The 18,985-nt window shown below is 38.7% G+C and overlaps 1 protein-coding gene across 1 annotated transcript in view; it reads left to right on the forward strand.

The window, feature by feature from the left end:
- The window catches only part of GRIK2 (glutamate ionotropic receptor kainate type subunit 2), a 600,313-nt gene that overhangs the window by 188,144 nt on the left and 393,184 nt on the right, over positions 1 to 18,985 (forward strand). Inside the window, exons 3-4 of the mRNA XM_032799954.2 lie at positions 311 to 478; positions 5,469 to 5,726. Coding sequence (XP_032655845.1) covers positions 311 to 478; positions 5,469 to 5,726 — 426 coding nt within the window. The remainder of the gene's footprint in view (positions 1 to 310; positions 479 to 5,468; positions 5,727 to 18,985) is intronic.

An 18,985-nucleotide genomic window follows, 5' to 3' on the forward strand; every position in this document is an offset into this window, starting at 1 on the left:
TGATCTCAATCGCATAAATACAGGGATTGCAGAAAAATTAAGAAAAGTTGACAATTTAAACGGGTGTGAATATGATCATTGGAGAAATATGTGCTAATATTGTGCAATTAGGGTGTGATCCAAAGTCCAATGAGGTCATGGGCAGCTTTCCATTGGTTTCAGTGGGCTTAGGATCAGACCCATTGGGGTAAATACTGAGAAATTCTTATTAATTCCAGTGTCTAATACTCAACTCATATCTTGAAACATTGGCTGTGTGTTGTTTTGGCTGACTGGTTGTTCTCTCTCTCTCTCTTTCTCTCATTTCCAGGGGGTATTTTTGAATGTGTGGAATCTGGCCCAATGGGAGCAGAGGAATTGGCCTTCAGATTTGCTGTGAACACAATCAACAGAAACAGAACTCTCCTGCCAAACACCACATTAACATATGACACCCAAAAGATAAATCTCTATGACAGTTTTGAAGCATCCAAGAAAGGTGATGTTTTGCATATTTAAACTTTTATGGCAGCAGCTAAAACTCATTTGGCTCATTTACCTGAATAAATGCCTGTCAGTAAACTATTGAGAAATGATACTGTACAAGTGTAAGGCGAGTACAGCTGACATAAAAGAAAAGCTTTAAAAATGTCTTTTAAAGGTAACAGTTTGAAAAAAAAAATCACATCAGCATTGCTTCCCCATCAAAAGACTATTATTTCCTTATATATTTAAAATCAAATTTGAGATGAGGGTGGTTTTAGGGTATGTCCACAATGCAATTAAAAACTTGCGGCTGGCCTGTGCTGGCCAACTCAGGCTGTGGGGCTGTTTAATTGCAGTGTTGACTTCCAGGCTCGGACAGTAGCCCAAGTTCTGGGACCCTCCGACCTCCCAGGGTCCTAGAGCCCGGGTTCCTGCCTGAGCCTGGAATTTTGTAGTGCAATTAAACATCTGTACAGCCTGAACCCCATGAGCCTCAGTCAGCTGGCATGGGCCAGGCATGGGTGTCTAATAGCAGTGTAGACATGCCCTCAGAGACTAGCAACCTTGGAAACTGAGTGGCCTCTTTGGGACCAGTCCAGCAAGAAACTCAACTCTTGGTGAAGTCAGTGAAAGTTGAGGGTGCTCAGCACCTCACAGGACTAGGACCTTCATGCTGTGGCCTGTTGTGCCACCCTGTCTCCCAGTAGCTGGTGCACCTATTTAGCAGAACGTGAAGCTTCAGGCCCAAGCTTTCCCTGTGCACCTGAAGTGTGTGTTTTGTATGTAGTGTTATAAATTGATTCAATTGACACCACAAACCAAACTTTATTTGAGGCCACTACAGGTGTGTCTACACTACAACTGGAAGTGAGTCTCCCAGCCTGGTTCAACTGCAGCATGGATGTTGCAGCATTGGTGGATACTCAGACTAGCGACCTGAACTCAAACTCACTTGGGCATTAGCTCAATCCTCTGTTGATGCCACAATGTCCACATTGCTATTTTGAGCCCTCTAACACAAGTCTGTTTACCTGGACTGCGAAGCTTTTTCTCAGTTGCAGTGTATACCCTAGATGAATCACAATGGGGTAAACACATGCTGCACTGAGATTCCAGTTGCTGCTCCCAGTATATGTTAAAATTAGAGACAAGTCTGAACCAAACCCTTTGATTTATACTGTACAGAATCTAAAGTTCTGAATTTTCTGATAGCATGTCATTTATAACCAATAACTTCTTCTTGTGAACTCGGACTCCAATTCAATTCCAAGCATTTAATTGCATTTTTAAGTTCATTCCTTTCTGGCAAAGCATTTAAGCACATACTTAAGTCTCATTAAAGTCAATGGAACATAAACACGGGTTTATAAATTAAGGGATGGATTGCTGTATCAGGGCCTCTGACATTTGCTTAAAAGTAAATGGATTGTTTTTTATTTAAAACTGATTCTCATGTCGGAGAAAAACAGAGTTCTCACTCTCTTTTTGGGTGCAGCAAGTCAGATACTTTATTATCTCTAGCAATTGCATGGAGGGAGAGAGCTAAACAGGTCTCTCTCTAGGTAAGCAATTACAGCAAGCATTTATACCTTTTGTTACATACAATAATGAGCAACAGCTGCATTTTGTTTATACATAGGCCAACCTGATATCTTATATTTCTCACCTCTATTTAGACTATAGTCTACATTCCATACTTATCTAACACAGGGTCGCAACAACTTCTCACACAGTTCTTTCCCACTTGCCTCACACAATCCTCACTTCTACAAATCTCACGTTATTAGGGTTACAGCTAGCCTGACTCTTGCTTACAGAAGAGACTGTTTGCATTGAAATCCCCTTCAAATCCCTGTCAGTTCTTGCTCTACTTCCACACCCATGATTGTGAATCCTGTGTAGTTTCAGACCTTGCTGCTGTACTTTCTGTATCTTTTTATTGTGATCCCTCATACATACTGTAACACTGTAGTATGGTATCGTACATAGTAATGTAAAACAGATAAGTCCTGCTGTGTTCTGAGATTTATTTGTAGTCTTCTATTCCTAAAATACACAGGTGTTTGATTCAAGCTTGTGTTAGCTCATGTTCTTTTGCAAAAGCATTTTTTTCTGCATCAGAGAGGAAATTACATAGGTTTTTGATTGTTAGCAACATAGTCAGAATGGTAGAAAGTTCACAGAGGCAGTGGTCAGCTAATCAGATTTTATCAGAGGTTTCTTGTGAAGGGTGATGTGAGGAAATTAATCGCGTGATTAATCACACTGTTAAACAATAATAGAATACCATCTATTTAATATTTCTGGATGTTTCCTACATTTTCAAATATATCGATTTCAATTACAACACAAATACAAAGTATATAGGCTCACTTTATATTTATTTTTGATTACAAGTATTTGCACAGTATAAAACCCAAAAGAAATAGCATTTTAAAGTCACCTAATACAAGTACTGTAGTGCAATCTCTTTATCATGAAAATTGAACTTACAAATGTAGAATTCTGTACAAAAAAAAGCATGGAAGCATTTGAAATGGTGGCTGAAGTATGAAGGGGCATAATAATGTAAAATACATTTCAATTGGTATTCTATTGTTTAACAATGGAATTACAACTGCGATTAATCACAATTAATTTTTAAATCATGATTCATTTTTTTGAGTTAATTGCATGAGTTAACTGCAATTAGTTGACAGCCCTAAAATAAGTTGTACCAAATGCATGTACAGGGCAAAATTTACATTTTATATAACAACTCCTTTAAAATATGTTATGGGCCAGAGTGTGGCCCAGCCTTACATGGCTGAGCAGGGGGAACAAGACCCTCTCTGACAGAGTCTCGCTAAACTGCCACTCCAGATACTAGATTAGAGCAGGCTCAAAGGGGTTGCTGCTCCCTCTCTACTCCCAGAAAACAAATGGGTGTCATGGAGTGGCTGCCCGTTCAACAGCCAGTCCTATTGAACTAGCAGGTGGTGGGGGCCTGGGAAATAACTTTCTTTGGACAAAGGTCTATAGGGGAATACTCTGCTCCCTCATTCCCCCAGGAAGCAAGGAGGGAACAGGAAAGAAAATGTAATTTTCTGAGTCTTAATTATTTTCCTAGATCAGCACAGTAATTCATGTTCCTTACATGGGCTATGCCCAAAGACACACGCTATCCTGTTATTCTTGTGCTGCAATTCATAGACCCATGGAGCTATATTTATATGTCCCCTTTGTACTTCAAAATGAGAGACTTCCTCTTTATTTGCAGTTAACTAGACTGTATTAAACTCTGTGTAAAATCTTTCAGCTCTGGTTGTTCATGGCTTCATGAATCCAAAGTACTTTCACATATTTGACAACCACTTTTGTGCTGAAAGGTCTTTTAGTCAGGAATCAAAGGCTAAAGGTTAGCATAAAATGGTGTACTTACTATGATGACTGAAAAGCAGGTTTTTAACAACTGGGTTTATGCATTTGACTAGTTACATGGTTCATGATTATGCCCATTAATGAGCAAGCAGACGTTGCATCAAAAATACAGTCTGTTTACCTCTTAATCATACAGCCTCTTGGAGTCAACTGCAGATGAGAGATTAATGAGTTTTTAGAGGTACCATATAGAAGAGTAACCCCAGGGAAGATCACAATATTCCCAAGATGTTTGAATAAAGAATTATGCAAATGTAATGCAAATCTCCCTCAATACATTAAAAAAATGATATGCTTCTTATAGAAAAGTGCTGTATTAAATCACATGCAAAACGATCACACTCTCAAATTCTCAGAAGCAAGCAAAAAAAAAAGCTACCAGATGGCTTTTCAATGGGCTATCACAGTTGTTATAGATCCCATCTACTGATATTTGCATAAAGCTTGTGGACTACATGAGGGAAGGGCGATATTAGTAGAAATTGGAGTGCAATGCTGAGTTATGTTTTATAGTGAAATGTAGTCATTTAGGCCTTGTGGGTTGGTCCCTGTGCCTACGTAAAACCCCATTTTAGGTCACTGATGCTCTGCAGGGGTGTTCTTGCCCAGTTCTCAGTACACAGTCAAGAACTTGGTAGTATCTCCATCATTTAAACACATGAGAACGATTGATTAATTTTAAATTAGTGAAAAGAGTGATGAGATATGTATATTTCTACTGCTTGCTTCATCGACGGTCAGCGGTATTGACTTCGTTACAATATTAATAATTCATATCTCATGTAAATACCTTGATCCTGGCAGAGATCTTTTTCCGACCGTGTAACTTAACTGCTCAATACTATTTTAAAAGAACAAACCTGTTCTATTTCAAAGATGCATGGCCAAAATGGGAATATTTTCAAATATTCTGTCAGGATGTGTGTTATAATGTACATTGATTTAATTCTTTAATTATTGGTATTCATTAATCTCCTTAAAGAGAAATATTGACCCCCTGCATTCCTCCAGTTAATATATACCTCTTAAAACAATACATCCAAAAGTCCACTTCAGCATAAGTCATATCTGCTTAATGTTACATTTCTGAATAGCTTGAAATCCACTGAGTAATTGGGTTCTCTGGGGATGTAGTCTGGGTAGATTGGGGAGGAAATTAATTTCTAAAGCCTGGGTTTAAACTAAGATACGACCCTATATGGTCCTACATCTGTTGTAAGCTGCATTAGAGTTTGATTCCCGCCCCCGCCCCCCACATTTTCTAAAAGGCGTGCCAGAGCTCAGCCTTGACAACTTCCGTTGACATTAGCCAGAGTTTTAACTGAATGTAGCTTTGTGCTGTATGCATGCTAAGTATGGTTCTTTATCAAATCACAGGAAAAATTAGAGATATAATTCAACTTGGTCATTATTTAAAGAAAAGGTCTCAGTGCAAATGGAAGTGTTAACATTGACTAGGAAGGGGGCTCCCTGAGAAAATAAGTTTATATTTCACAAAGTGCCATTTAGTTAATGGGAATAGTACAATACTTTCTGGCACATTCTCTCCTCTCATAATTGACAGACTTCTGTCTCCTCTTCAGCCTGTGATCAGCTGTCCCTTGGGGTGGCAGCCATCTTTGGACCTTCCCATAGCTCTTCAGCTAATGCCGTGCAATCCATCTGCAATGCCCTGGGTGTTCCACATATACAGACTCGCTGGAAACATCAAGTTTCTGACAACAAGGACTCATTCTATGTCAGCCTCTACCCAGATTTCTCTTCTCTCAGTCGTGCCATCCTTGACCTTGTGCAGTTTTTCAAGTGGAAAACCGTCACTGTTGTTTATGATGACAGCACTGGTAAGGCTAACCCATGGAACTATGTGCAGATTTATTCATGTGTGTGCTTTGCTTGCTAATTGTATTTTTTTCCTTTTAAATGATCAGTAGTAGTTTTAACTGAAGCACAGGTAATTCTGTCTAAAATGATGTGTAACGTGTAACATAGTTTTGTGTATATTTATGCTGCATGTGTATATTTTATATGCACAACTATATTATTGCATGTGCATAGTTCATATGTACATGTATACATACACCTTTTTATTTATATATGAATCTGAAAGTAATAGGTACATCTTATATTGTTCAGATAAGCATCTAAAGATCCGGATATTTATCCAAACTTATCCCAAACATCTTCGGTTAAGAAATTGGGCTGAAAATATCATGAAAACAGATTTTCTTGCAGGGGTCAGATTGCCTGAGGGGAGTGTGCAGGGAAGGTGGCATGTGTGAGGTGGAAGGTCAGATGCCCTATTGTATTTCTTGAGTTTGGCTGATCTTTGGGAGATCTCAGATACCCCTCAGGGCTCTGCATGGCATCTTGGATTGACTCCTTCTTCTTGATTAAGGGTCTGGGAAATGAGCAAGAACTCTCCTAAGCTCAAATCTTATATTGTTCAGATAAGCATCTAAAGATCCTGGTGGTACCAAACTGAACAATAGTAGTTTGTGTAGCTCTCCTTAACATAATCCTCCCTCTCCTTTTTTTATGTGTTTTGAGTAGTGAAATAGTTAATCTTTTAAATGTTGACATTGTTATCATAGGACATTTGAGTTAGTCCCAGTTCATATCTCTTTCAGCTATTGTCTCACATTCTGCTGACATCACTACATCAGTTACACTTGGTCCATGTTTTCAAATCTGTCTCTGCAATCATAATATCTAGAGGCTGTGTTTTTTAAAAAGAAAAATACAAGCTTAGGTTCTGAAAACTAGGAAGGGAGCTTGAAAGGGGTGCTGCTACATGATACACGTGAGTGCCTGATGAATCCCAACCCTGCTCACTGGTTTCAGCTAGGTAGGAAACATACCACGGTGACTATTTTGGTTTCAATTGTGGATAGGGCTGTGTAGAGCCTGCAGTCTCTAAGATTTGCAAAAGAAACCTTGCAACATGTCTCCTAGGAGCTGAAAGCAAATGAACCTTGAAGGCTCCTTTTTATAGCTAAATTCAAATTTGCTGATTCAGATTTGATAACATCAAACATCAAACCTTCAATGGGGAATTCCCAATAGCTTGCCTTGTTATAGCCCTCCACATCCTCCAGGCTGCTCTGACAGGAATCATTATCCTCAAAACAAACCATGGGAACTTTCTTCTTATTTTAGGTCTCATCTAGTAAGTGGGGGTTGTTGAGGGGAGGAGATAGCTGTTGGGGGTGATGGAAGGCAACCAGTTCTCAAGTGAGGTATGCTATCTTTATGGCTGAGTAATCAATTTTATCTCAGGTTTTCTGAATTGTTGAGACATTTTGACAATTTCAATACTTTTTTTTCAAAATATTTTTGAGTAAAAAAAATTGTCAAAACTGACTTTTCCAAAAAATGTTTTGGTTTCCATGGATTGGCATTTTCCACTGGAAAAAAATGTCATTGAAAATATCTTGTCCAGTTCTAATACTCTTGTAAAGAATTTTGTATGGTGATCTTATAGTTGACAGATATTGACACAGCTTGGACATGCAAGAGAAATGAGGATGAAGATTGTCTTTACATCTGCTGTGTAATATACATACAGCATTTTGCTTACAAAATGGTTATTTTAAATATCTATAGGAAAAGTTAATCTGAGTTCATTTACATATTTTTTGCTAAGTGGTTAGGCTCCTTTTAAAATAACGATGAAGGGGAAACCAGTATGTGCATTAAAATGATTTTTGAATCAATTTCTAAAGATCCCATGAACCTTCACAATTTCAGCTGAGAACGTTCAGTCCCAGTACCTCTGCCTTGCAAAACTGCTCATGCCAAAAAGAAACCAGTAGTTGTAAAAAGTAAACTTTTAATCTTTTCATTGGCTTGACTGTACATAAATTTAAAGTCTACACTTAAAAAAACTGTCAGTGTCTCTTTGTTGAAAGCAGCTCCCTCGGATACTTCAAAGACTTTAAGTCCAAGGGCATGCTGCTGAGAAGTCCACAGCATCTTCTGCTTTTGAAGTGCGTATAGGAGTAACTTTTTGCTAAAAGAAACTGTCTTAAAAACTGGACTTTAAAACTTAAAGCTAGGCTGTAAACAGGTTTAAAAAAACATTTGTTAAAGAAGGTAATTAATCTTGATTAAGAAGGGCTCAGCTCAATTCATAGGTACTTCTAATGTAAAAATTGAATGGTGGAGGCTGGGGCTGAAACCTCCAGTGACCGTTTAAACTGACACTGGAAGATTCAGTATCATAATGACCCTTTGACCATGAAGGATTTTGATTAATTTCAAATCCATTGAAATGAATCAAGGAAATAAAAACAAAATTAGAATTTGTGTTCTTGTAGATACTTCTCAATCTCCGAACATAGGCAGGAGACACCCAAAATGTGGGAATCAATGTGCACTCTTACTTCTCTTCCTTTATTTCTCTCTGTTTACTCCTTCCCCTTCACCTCTCTCTAAGAGCTATTTAGGATTGATAGCCAGTAATGCCTACTCACTTTCATGATATAGTCCTCTACTAATGGATTATCCTTCTAAATGGACATTTCCTAAATGGACACTTTTCATGGGAATAGCGATAATATGTTCTAGCAGTTATGTGGCATCATATTTTTCATGTTAAAATGGATGGTTCATTTATTATTTTTTTGATAGATTTACATTTATGTAGTCCTATTACCTCTGTATTTACATGAAAACTGCTGGAAATGAGGAATCTTATTAAGAAAAAAGGGTGGAGGCAGTTGGGGAGAATATATGTAAAAAGATTTCAAGAGTTTTCAAAGGATAAGTCTCCAAATAAAGCCAGGACGTGGGGGGAGGGAGGGTCAGGGAGAGGCAGGAGAAGTTCAGTGGATCTTCCCAATGCAGACTGTATACTGTGGTGCCCAAAACAAATGGCCATAAAGGCAGAGCAATTCCTAAGGTGATGCTAGCCCTACCCCACGCCTATAAAATCCCTGCCAGGAATCAAATCACCCCTGCCCTTTCTTCATGTGATGGGTGTGGGCTTAATCAAGGTGTGCCTCTTTCTGCATCAAACATTGAAACCAGTCCGGCCAGTGCTCATGTCTGTCAATGCAACTCTGCTTCACTACTGCCTCAGTTAACCTGCGTTAGACACCTGCCAGACAAAAATCAGAACTACAATACTCTGTCCCTAGCCCTGGCCCATGTTCTCTGTGGCAGGCAAAATCCAGATACCTGTGGCTACCAATTTGCAAAGTTGGAAAGAACTTTCTTAAAAGGTCATTGGGCAAATCTCTGAGAAAAAAGAGAAATCTAGCAATGAGAAAAACAAGAAACAATCCAAGGGAAGGCTGGGTTGAGGGGGAGAAAAGGGGAGGCACAGAAGCAAAAAAAGTAGACACATGAATGGTGGCCAATGTCCTGGTGTAGCAAATTTCTTTCTCCTCCGTGTGTGTGTGTGTCTGTGTGTGTGTGTGCGTGTGTGTGAGAGAGAGAGAGTGTGAAGGGGGTGTTATGGAGCCAATGAAATGACCCCTGGACCACAAATGGGCCAATTAGATTATGAAGGTGGGAATTAAGGTGTCTCAAGCTCTGTCCACATGCAAAGCTGCTGAGGTGTGAAGAGAGGGTGCTGTCAGTCGCTGCCACTTCTCCCCATGCCAGTTCAGACCCATGCTAACTCCCAACCGTGTGGTGTGTAACAAGTGAGGAGGATAAGCAGTATGGTGGGATATTCATTTCAGACATCTACACACCATAGTGGTACAGTTGGGGTGGGAGTTGAATATACAAAAATAGGGAAGATAAAGATCGAAGGTAGTGAATTATTCTTGGCTCACTTCATTATTATGAAGACATTAATTTTCAGCTAAAACCTAAGGGCTTTATCTTGCAAAGTGCTGAGAATTCTGGCTCTGATATTAGAGAACAATTAAGCATTCACTTAAAGCCCTTTAAAGTGCATTGCGGGGTCTGGGCTAGAGTGCTCTGCATCTTTCAGGCATGAGCTCTTAATGAGTAGAAGGTTGTAGCTGGGCAGATTATAGAAGGGAGGGTATTGCATGCATTGGAGTGGCATGGAAAAAAGCATAGAGATGCTTGTGGAAGAAAGAGACCAAGGGGGTGTCAGTGATGGGGATGGCAGGGTCTACTACCCGAGAAGGGGCAAGTTTAGATAAAGAGGTAGGTGAGAAGATATGCAGGCTTGGACAGAAATGCTAAAAGGCTGAGTTACGTATAGAGTGACCAGACAGCAAGTGTGAAAAATTGGGACGGGGCTGGGGGGTAATAGGAGCTTATAGAAGAAAGACCCCAAAATCGCGACTGTCCCTATAAAATCAGGACATCTGGTCATCCAATTTACATGTAATGGAGAAGGGGAGCCAGTGAAAAGATTCAAAGGAGGGGATGATGTAGTGAGATTAATAGGATAAAAAGAAAGTAATAGCAACCATGTTTTGTATCAGTCAGAGAGAGATGAGGTGGATACCAGAGAATATGACATTGCAGTAACGAAGATAGAAGATCTTGGAATGGATGAGAGATCGTTGCATGAAGGGGAATTTTGTTGTAGGATACAGAGAAAGGGTCTGATCTTTTAAACGTTATGGAGAAAGAAATGAGATGGATGAAGATTAAATGAGTGATTTCAATCCTTTTAATTTTATATTAAAGCCTTCTGCTTAGGGAGAATTGTATGGATCAAGCCATGGGAATGGGAGGGAGAGAAAATACTCAGGGAAGAAACAAGTTTAGGGATTGCTGTATGTTTCTGTGTCTGATTGCTTGGATGCTAGGTGGCACTTGGGACCCTACTTTCCTCTGTAGTTCCTCAGTACAGTTTTCTTGTCGCTCCTTGATGTAGCCCATCTGTTAAATTGATGAAAACTGGCACTAGAACTCTCTAGCTGTCCTGATACAGGTTTATAAACCTTGACTGTGTCATACCATGGTTCATATTTGATTCAATGAGAGCTTTGCATAAAAATTGTTGGCAGGACATGACCAAATGTATTTTTCGTAATTTATGATCCTCTCGTTAGTTAGACATGTGTAAATTATCCATTGGTTTTAATTAAGTCCCCTTTAGGCTTTTGAATTTGTTGCAGTCTGATGGCTTTCAGAAAGAAGGGAAAGAATGGCAGGCATGCATACCTGCTGGCTTTCCCTTGAGTTCTAATAGCTCCACAGAGAACAAAGTGACCCAGAGCTTTCTTCCTAGTTCTCAAAAATTCAACTATGTGAGATAACGTTCTCTAAGCAGGAGAAAACACATCAAATCAGTCCTAGAGAGAACTTTAGGGGTACAAGAGCTGTGAAGCAGTCTGACAAGCTTAACTCTTTGTGGATATCATATAAAACACTATCTTGATTCCTGATTTACATAAATCATTAGTTGCTAATACCATTCAATTACATAGTGCAAAGGCAACTAATGGCTTATGCAAATCAATTTGGGTAAAAACCAGAGCTGCATTTTTTTCTTAATTAGCTTTTGTTGTGATCTTTGATGAACCAACATGAAAGATGGAATGGAATTGTCTTCAGAAATGAACCAGTCGTTGGGGGTCTTTAATATTTTATACACTGGGGCTCATTTTAGAGGTGGGTTAAAAAAGAGAAAAAAAGTGTCATTTTGCTGGTATTTTTAACGAGAGTGAATCTGATGTTTGCTAATTTTTAAACAAAGATAACACTGTCTAGTGCATATACTTGTAATAAATTAAAGGCACTTCCCTTGCACTTGTTCTAACTTTTTATTTGGGTAATTTAGTAGTCTGGGAATAACTGGGGGAAAGAAACACTCACCACTAAAAGATAAAAAGACAGAAAAAGTGAATGTGTTTCAGTAGTTGTTGAAAGCGAAACCGAGGTTAACACTATGTTGCTCTACGTTGTTTCTTTAAATGTGTCTTGTAAACATTGCTTGGAGACAGGAAGTGAGGTTTAAGACATGCAAAGAACATGCAACTCAGAGAGAGAAAGGGGACAAAGAAACCATGTGGCCTCAAGAGAGACTACTCAGAATTTCTGTTTCCCTCAATATAAAATGAGCAAAATATCTAATCTATCTATCCAGTGCTCATTATTTAGAAGAGACTGAGGTCAGGGTAGGTTATTGTAGTTATAACAAAGAAAAAGAGTGAAACAGTAGATAAATAGAGAATTAAGGATCAAATTTTTGACGAGTGAAACAATTACAGACTACTTCACCGGGGTCTAGTGGGCCTGATTCTGATCTCACTTATAGCTGTTTTAAATTGATGTTATTCCTTTGACTTCACTGGAGTTACCCCTGACTTAGTGCCCAGTTTAGTATTTGGGAAAGCGCATGATCACATGCTTACATAATTGGGGGTTAATATTAATAATACCTAACTCTTTTTTGTTGTGCTTTTTTATCAGTACATCTTAAAGCACTTCACAATCCTCACACCACTGCCTGGGAGGTCCCTATTTTACACATGAAGAGGCTAAGTGACTCGCCTGGGGTCAAACAGGAAGTCTGTGGTGGAACAGGGAATTGAGCTAAGTCCTAGATTACTGGCCTGGCCACTGGACCATCCTTCCTCTCTCATAAGCAGCTGCTTGAATGGTTTCTTGTATCAGAACCTTACCTGGTGTACGTAAGATGAGAATGAGGTTGTTACTGTGAAAAGTCTTGTTTTCCATAGCTATTTTACAATGAAGAAACTAAGTTTAGAATGAGGAGGGAAATGTGAAAAGCCCTGCCCTGGGAAATAGAAGTTTGTCAAAAGTTTATTGTTTAAGGTATCGACATAAATCTTTTGTTCAGCTCTCCTAATTTAGAATCAAATTCTCAGCTCCACTGAGCAGCACTCTGTCTCTTTCCATCGCGTGGCTCTCATGACATATTTCCCACTCATTCCTCCTGTGGAATCCTCACTGCAAGTTCCACAACAGGGACACATGCAGAATCTGCAACAGGGAACTTCACTGAGGGGATCAGGTCTAAATTAGTAATGTTGTGCAGACTTTTTAAAGAGTTGTGTTGCTTTGTGTGACTAAAAATAGGGTGGAGGAGATTAGCACTGTATGATAAGCTAGACGATCCATTGTTGTTCTAAGTTTCTTGAAAGACAAAATGTAGTCATTCTGACTTTTTAAACGGAATAGATGAATATCTAAAGGCATAATATTTTTGACATTATCATCTGAGGACAGAGGCATTTCCCCCCGTCTAGATAAATATGGCTTTTGAATGAACTGTAATACTTATTATTACTAAATAATAATTTTGAACTATTTTTAGAGGGTCAGAGCAAGTAGATTCAGGCTGATTACATATTATGCAGTACCTTCTAAATACAGAGTATTTCAAGTGCTGTGTGCAGTAATTCCAAGTGCAAATACAATTAGTAATTATGTGCTAAACTTAATTACTGTATTTGTATATAGTTGATTACATAGTTTGATGTATTTGTTTCCAAGAAGGTTATTGGACCAGTTGCCCAGTAAAGCTTAAAAGTATTTTTCCTGATGTCAAAATGAAAAAAAAACAAAAACAAAAAAATACGAACCAGAGAGAGTATCTTGTGTAGTCATAGTTTTACTTTTGATGGATATATAGTCTCAATCTTAAGAATTATTTATCTTTTTAGATTAACAATTGAGTCCCTATAGTATGGGAAAGACTTTTGGTTATGTTTAATTATTCTTTTTTGACCACTCATGCTATAAAGCTTCTTTGTGATTATTTTTTTAGAACTGAAAAGTAATGGGCTATTTGAAAAGAGCAAAAAAATTACATCAACTTAGGCCCATACCATACATGAGTCAAAGCACTTCTCTGATTTCAGTCTGAGACAAATCAGACCCTGTTTGATCATGACTCAAACTTTCTTTTCAGAAAAAGACCAGAGTACAAGTTTTGTTTTTTTTAAATTATTTGAAAAATATAATGGGCTTGATGGAGTTTTGCCATTGACTTCAATGAGAACAGGATGGGGGTCAATATTTCCAGAAAATATTGGATCATTAAATGAATTTACTCCAGATGGCAATTTAAATTGTACTGTGCCACTCAGAGGAAAACACATACACTTAAGAATTTTTAAGTCTTGTGGAATATTGACTACTTAGAATTGGTTCTTCGAACAAGCCTACTTTCTAGTGTACAGAATCCTATAAGTGGCAAATTGAAATTTTGTTACTGATTCAAACAGATAAACAAAGACAAAAGACAAATAAAATAAGGAGGAGAAAAGAGAAAACTACTAGCTATAACATCCTGAGTTCATCATAAATTTAAACTATTTACAATTAACTATACTACCTGTATTTTTCATGTACATTTCAGTATCATAAGTTTGTCCTCTAGTTTTAAAGGTGTTAAATATGATTAAAATGTCTAGTACTGTGTGAATCACTGTTCTTTACTGCACAGTCTCAGATCAGATGTTCCCATCTTAATCTTTTTAGCTTCATTTTTAGAATCATTCTTTTCTTCTTCTGTCAGCTTTTGCAACAAAAGTGTCACTGTTTTGGTCTCCCAAAATAAATTTGGTTAGCCAGTATTCCTATTACTCTAGTGAAAATTCCAGTTGAAAATTTTCAACAATGTCACATATCCAGCTAGGTCTACTGGAATTTCTAGTAGGTGTTTATTTCCTGTAAGCATCCTGAAGTTTTGACTGGTACAGTACTGCTGCCTCTGTTCCTCTTATGGTAAAGGTTGGCTTTATTTGCTCCTTCCTTTGAGCTTGATTCTGAAAGCTGAAATGCTGAAACAGTTGACTTCCTCCCATTACCATAGCAGATCATGCTTTTTCTCCATAGTTTTCTCAATTAAATTCTGTGCCTGAGACTTTCTCATTGAAATGCAGAGTAACTTTAGTTGTCATTGTCCTCTTCTGTATTTAGCAGTTTAGGCAGAAGTTTCCATAATATATTTCAGTTGGCAACCACCAAACTTAAAAAAAAAATACCTTCAAAGCCTGTGCTACGATAATATATTCAAAGCCAAATGTTCAGCTAAGTGATACATAAACGGACAAAGACCCTATCTGAAAAAACATCAAGAATTGTATATATTGTTATCATCTTGTTTCTCATCTTACTACACAGGATTTATTGTTTAACATTATTGGTAAGAAGATTGTTGAGTTAATTTTTGGTTGCCTTTTCACCCCCTACATAGTTAAAACTGGTCAGTTTTAACAATTGTGGTTCCTCTGGGGGGAGAGGGGAGGGGGCTTTACAATATGGCTCAGGCTTCAAGAGCAAACTTGCCCCTGCTCCATGATCAAAGACCATTTAAAGTTAGGCCAGTGTGGTTGCTTTATGTGGGGGTATAGAAAATGTAGAAAAGTCAGAATTGCTGTAACCCTGCACAGTGGATTGATATCCTCTCAGGGGACTGTGTTGCATGTGGGCTTTTTCAGTGCTGAAGAGCTGTGGCTTTGGAACAGAGTTGATGCTAATAATGGAAGGAGTAAGGAATGGCTATTGGAACCCAAACACAAAACATATATGTACTTTGGTTTGGCATGGAGACTAAAATTCAGCCCTTATACATTTAAGAAAAAATGTGGCAGCTAGTTATATTACACTACAATTCACTATGGCTGTGTTGAAATGAAGGAACACAAAGCGGGATTGGAGTTTGACATTAAGTTGTGTGGAAAGAAGGAACAGAGAGATTAAGTGACTTGCAGAACATCATGGAAGAAGTCTGTGATAGAGCCAGGATTTAAATCCGGATCTCCTGAGTCCTGGTCCAGTGGCTTAACCATAAATCTAGCCTCCTCCCTTGGTATCACAGAGGTCTCAGCACTAGTATGCATTCCGGAATGTAATTTTAAGTACTCCCCCCCACAACATACACACACATTGAATGGTTCAGTTTTAAAAAGGAAATATTTTCCTTCAAGTTACAAGGTATGTCCCTGGGATAGGAGAATGAACTTTAAATCTAGGCTGGAATAAATGGGTTGTTGGGCCATAACATTTACAAATCATATCTAATTCTCCCTTTAATTATAGTCCCTGTGCCCCCTTTCTGCTCTGTTTTCTCACAGCCTTGTACACTGAATCTAATGGTCAGATTTTCAACAGTCTGGCTCAGCACCCACACTGCCCCAGATTGAGAGTAATGGGAGCTGCTAGTGCTGTGCACTTTTGAAAATCTGATCTTCAGAGTTCAAATCAAACTAAAACATCTCCAGTGCATCATTAAAGAACTACAACTTATCCTGAAAGATGATCCCTCACTCTCACAGATCTTGGAAGACAGCGCAGTCCTCGCTTACAGACAGCCCCGCAACCTGAAGCAAATACTCACCGGCAGCCGCACACCATACAAGAAAAACACTAACCCAGGAACCTATCCTTGCAACAAAGCCTGATGCGAACTCTGTCCACATATCTATTCAAGTGACACCATCACAGGACCTAATCACATCAGCCACGCCAACAGGGGCTCGTTCACCTGCACATCTACCAACGTGACATATGCCATCATGTGCCAGCAATGCCCCTCTGCCATGTACATTGGCCAAACCAGACAGTCTCTACACAAAAGAATAAATGGACACAAACCTGACATCAGGAATCATAACATTCAAACCAGTGGGTGAACACTTCAACCTCTCTAACCACTCAGTGACAGACTTAAGCCACAATTACAACAAAAAAATCAAAACAGACTCCAAAGAGAGACTGCTGAACTTGACTTAATATGCAAATCAGATACAACTAAACTTAGTTTTGAACAGAGACTGGGAATGGTTGGGCCATTACACTATGAATCTATTTCCCCGCAGTTTAAGTACGCCTCACACCTTCTAATGGTCATCTCGATAATCACTTCAAAAGTTTTTTTCTCCTGCTGATGATAGCTCATCTCAATTGATTGGCCTCTTACAGTTAGTATGGCTACTTCCACCTTTTCATGTTCTCTGTATATATAAATATCTTCTTGCTATATGTTCCAGTCTATGCATCCAATGAAGTGGGCTGTAGCCCATGAAAGCTTATGCTCAAATAAATTTATTAGTCTATAAGGTGCCACAAGTTTGGAATTCAAGATATTCAAGTATGCTTGCAATTAAGCAAAACAAGTTTCCCATTGATGCATAGAAGATTGCACATTTGTTTAGTTTAAAATCCTTTTTAAATATTAACCAGAATTTTAAGACGTATAGATCTTTATCAATAAGTTAGTTAGGGCAACAGTTAAACCTTTCAAAAACACACACACACACAGAGACTGGAAGTAAAATTTTTTAAAGTACAGGTCTGTCGCATCTTACGCTGGGGTTACGTTCCGCAGTCAGCGTATAAAGCAAAAATCACGTATAGTCAAAATTACATTGAGTGTAATGGCGGGCGGAATCTCCCGCATGACAGGTACAGTATTAAAATTGTTATTTTTCTCTTTTTTGCTGTTGTTTTTGCCAACCACGTAAAGCTGAAATTGCGCATGTTAAATGCGCATAAGATGCGACAGACCTGTATCTCACAGGCTCATCTATCTCAGTGGCACATTACTCACGTAAAAGTTTCAGTGGCACAATAAAATATTTTTTATGTTAAACTTCCAGTTTGCAAGACTACTGTCACCTGTAACCTATCATTTAAATCATCTTCTGTACCAAATGACTGGAGAATAGCTAAGGTGACATCGAATTTTAAAAGGGACTCCGAAGGTGACCCCTGCATTTACAGGCCAGTAAGCCTGACTTCAGTATCAGGCAAACTGGTGGAAACTATAGTAAAGAACAGAATTGTCAGACACATAGATGAACATAATTTATATAAGAGTAGGAATAAATGGTCAGTTTTCAGAATAGAGAGATAAATAGTGGTGTCCCCCAGGGGTTTGTACTGGGCCTAGCCCTATTCAACATATTCATAAATGATCTGGAAAAAGGGGTAAACAGTGAGATGGCAAAATTTGAAGATACAAAACTACTCAAGATAGTTAAGTCCCGGGCAGACTGTGAAGAGCTACAAAAGGATCTCACAAAACTGGGTGACTGGGCAACAAAATGGCAGATGAAATTCAGTGTTGATAAATGCAAAGTAGTGCAGATTGGAAAACATAATCCCAACTACATATATAAAATGATGCAGTCTAAATTAGCTGTTACCGCTCAAGAAAGGGATCTTGGAGTCATTGTGGATATTTCACTGAAAAATCCACTCAATGTGCAGCAGCAGTCAAAAAAGCAAACAGAATGCTGGAAATTATTAAGAAAGGGATTGATCAGAGATCAGCAACCTTTGGCACGCGGTCTGCCAGGGTAAGGATCCTAGCGAGCCAGGCTGGTTTGTTTACCTGCTGCATCCGAAGGTTTGGCCGATCGCAGATCCCATTGGCTGCGATTCGCCACTCCAGGCCAATGGGGGCTGGGGGAAGTGGCGCGGGCCTACGGATGTGCAGGCTGCTGCTTCCCGCAGCCCCTATTGACCTGGAGTGGAGAACTGTGGCCAGTGGGAGCCCCCAAATACAACAACTATTTCACTTCCATGCTGCTATAAAGCTATTTCAATAGCTTATCTACCCAAATTATTTTCCTTTCATCATAGTGGGATCCTGCCGTACCAATAAAATAAGTGGTCAAAATTTCATCTGCCAGGATGTATTCTATGTGGTTATATTGTAAGTCAGTTCTATTGAAATGCTCAAGGCTGAAGTTTGGAATTAATCGGCACAAAGATATAATTCAAAATGATAAAATAATTAATTGTTTTGTTGCTCTCCTCCAATTTCCTTCTTTTATTCCTCCCCCAATTGAAGGCCCCACACTGGGAAATTTATTTGCTGAAAATGGCTGCATGCACCTTGCTTTGAAACATAAGGCACTCATTCCTGAAAATGCTTCAGATGGGACAAAATTCTCAGTTTTATAGTGTTCCCTCCCTTTCCACTGCTGGTCTCAAAGGCAAAGGTGTGTCATTGCACCACTTGCCTTCCCATTTCATTTATTTGTACGAGATACTATAATAAAGTCTGTGAATAAACTGAAATGTGTTGGGTTGAGGATCTTCTGAGCTAGTGCAACTTTACAAAAATAACTTTCTTCCTAGTCTTGAATACCTATATTTTATTTTCTTTACTTAAGGCCTGTTTCGGCCTTGTATGTGTGCATGAGATGGGGGATGGAAAGGAAAGGTGAAGAGGAATTATCCC

Source organism: Chelonoidis abingdonii, chromosome 3 (genome assembly GCF_003597395.2).
Source record: "Chelonoidis abingdonii isolate Lonesome George chromosome 3, CheloAbing_2.0, whole genome shotgun sequence".
Lineage (NCBI taxonomy): Eukaryota > Metazoa > Chordata > Testudines > Testudinidae > Chelonoidis > Chelonoidis abingdonii.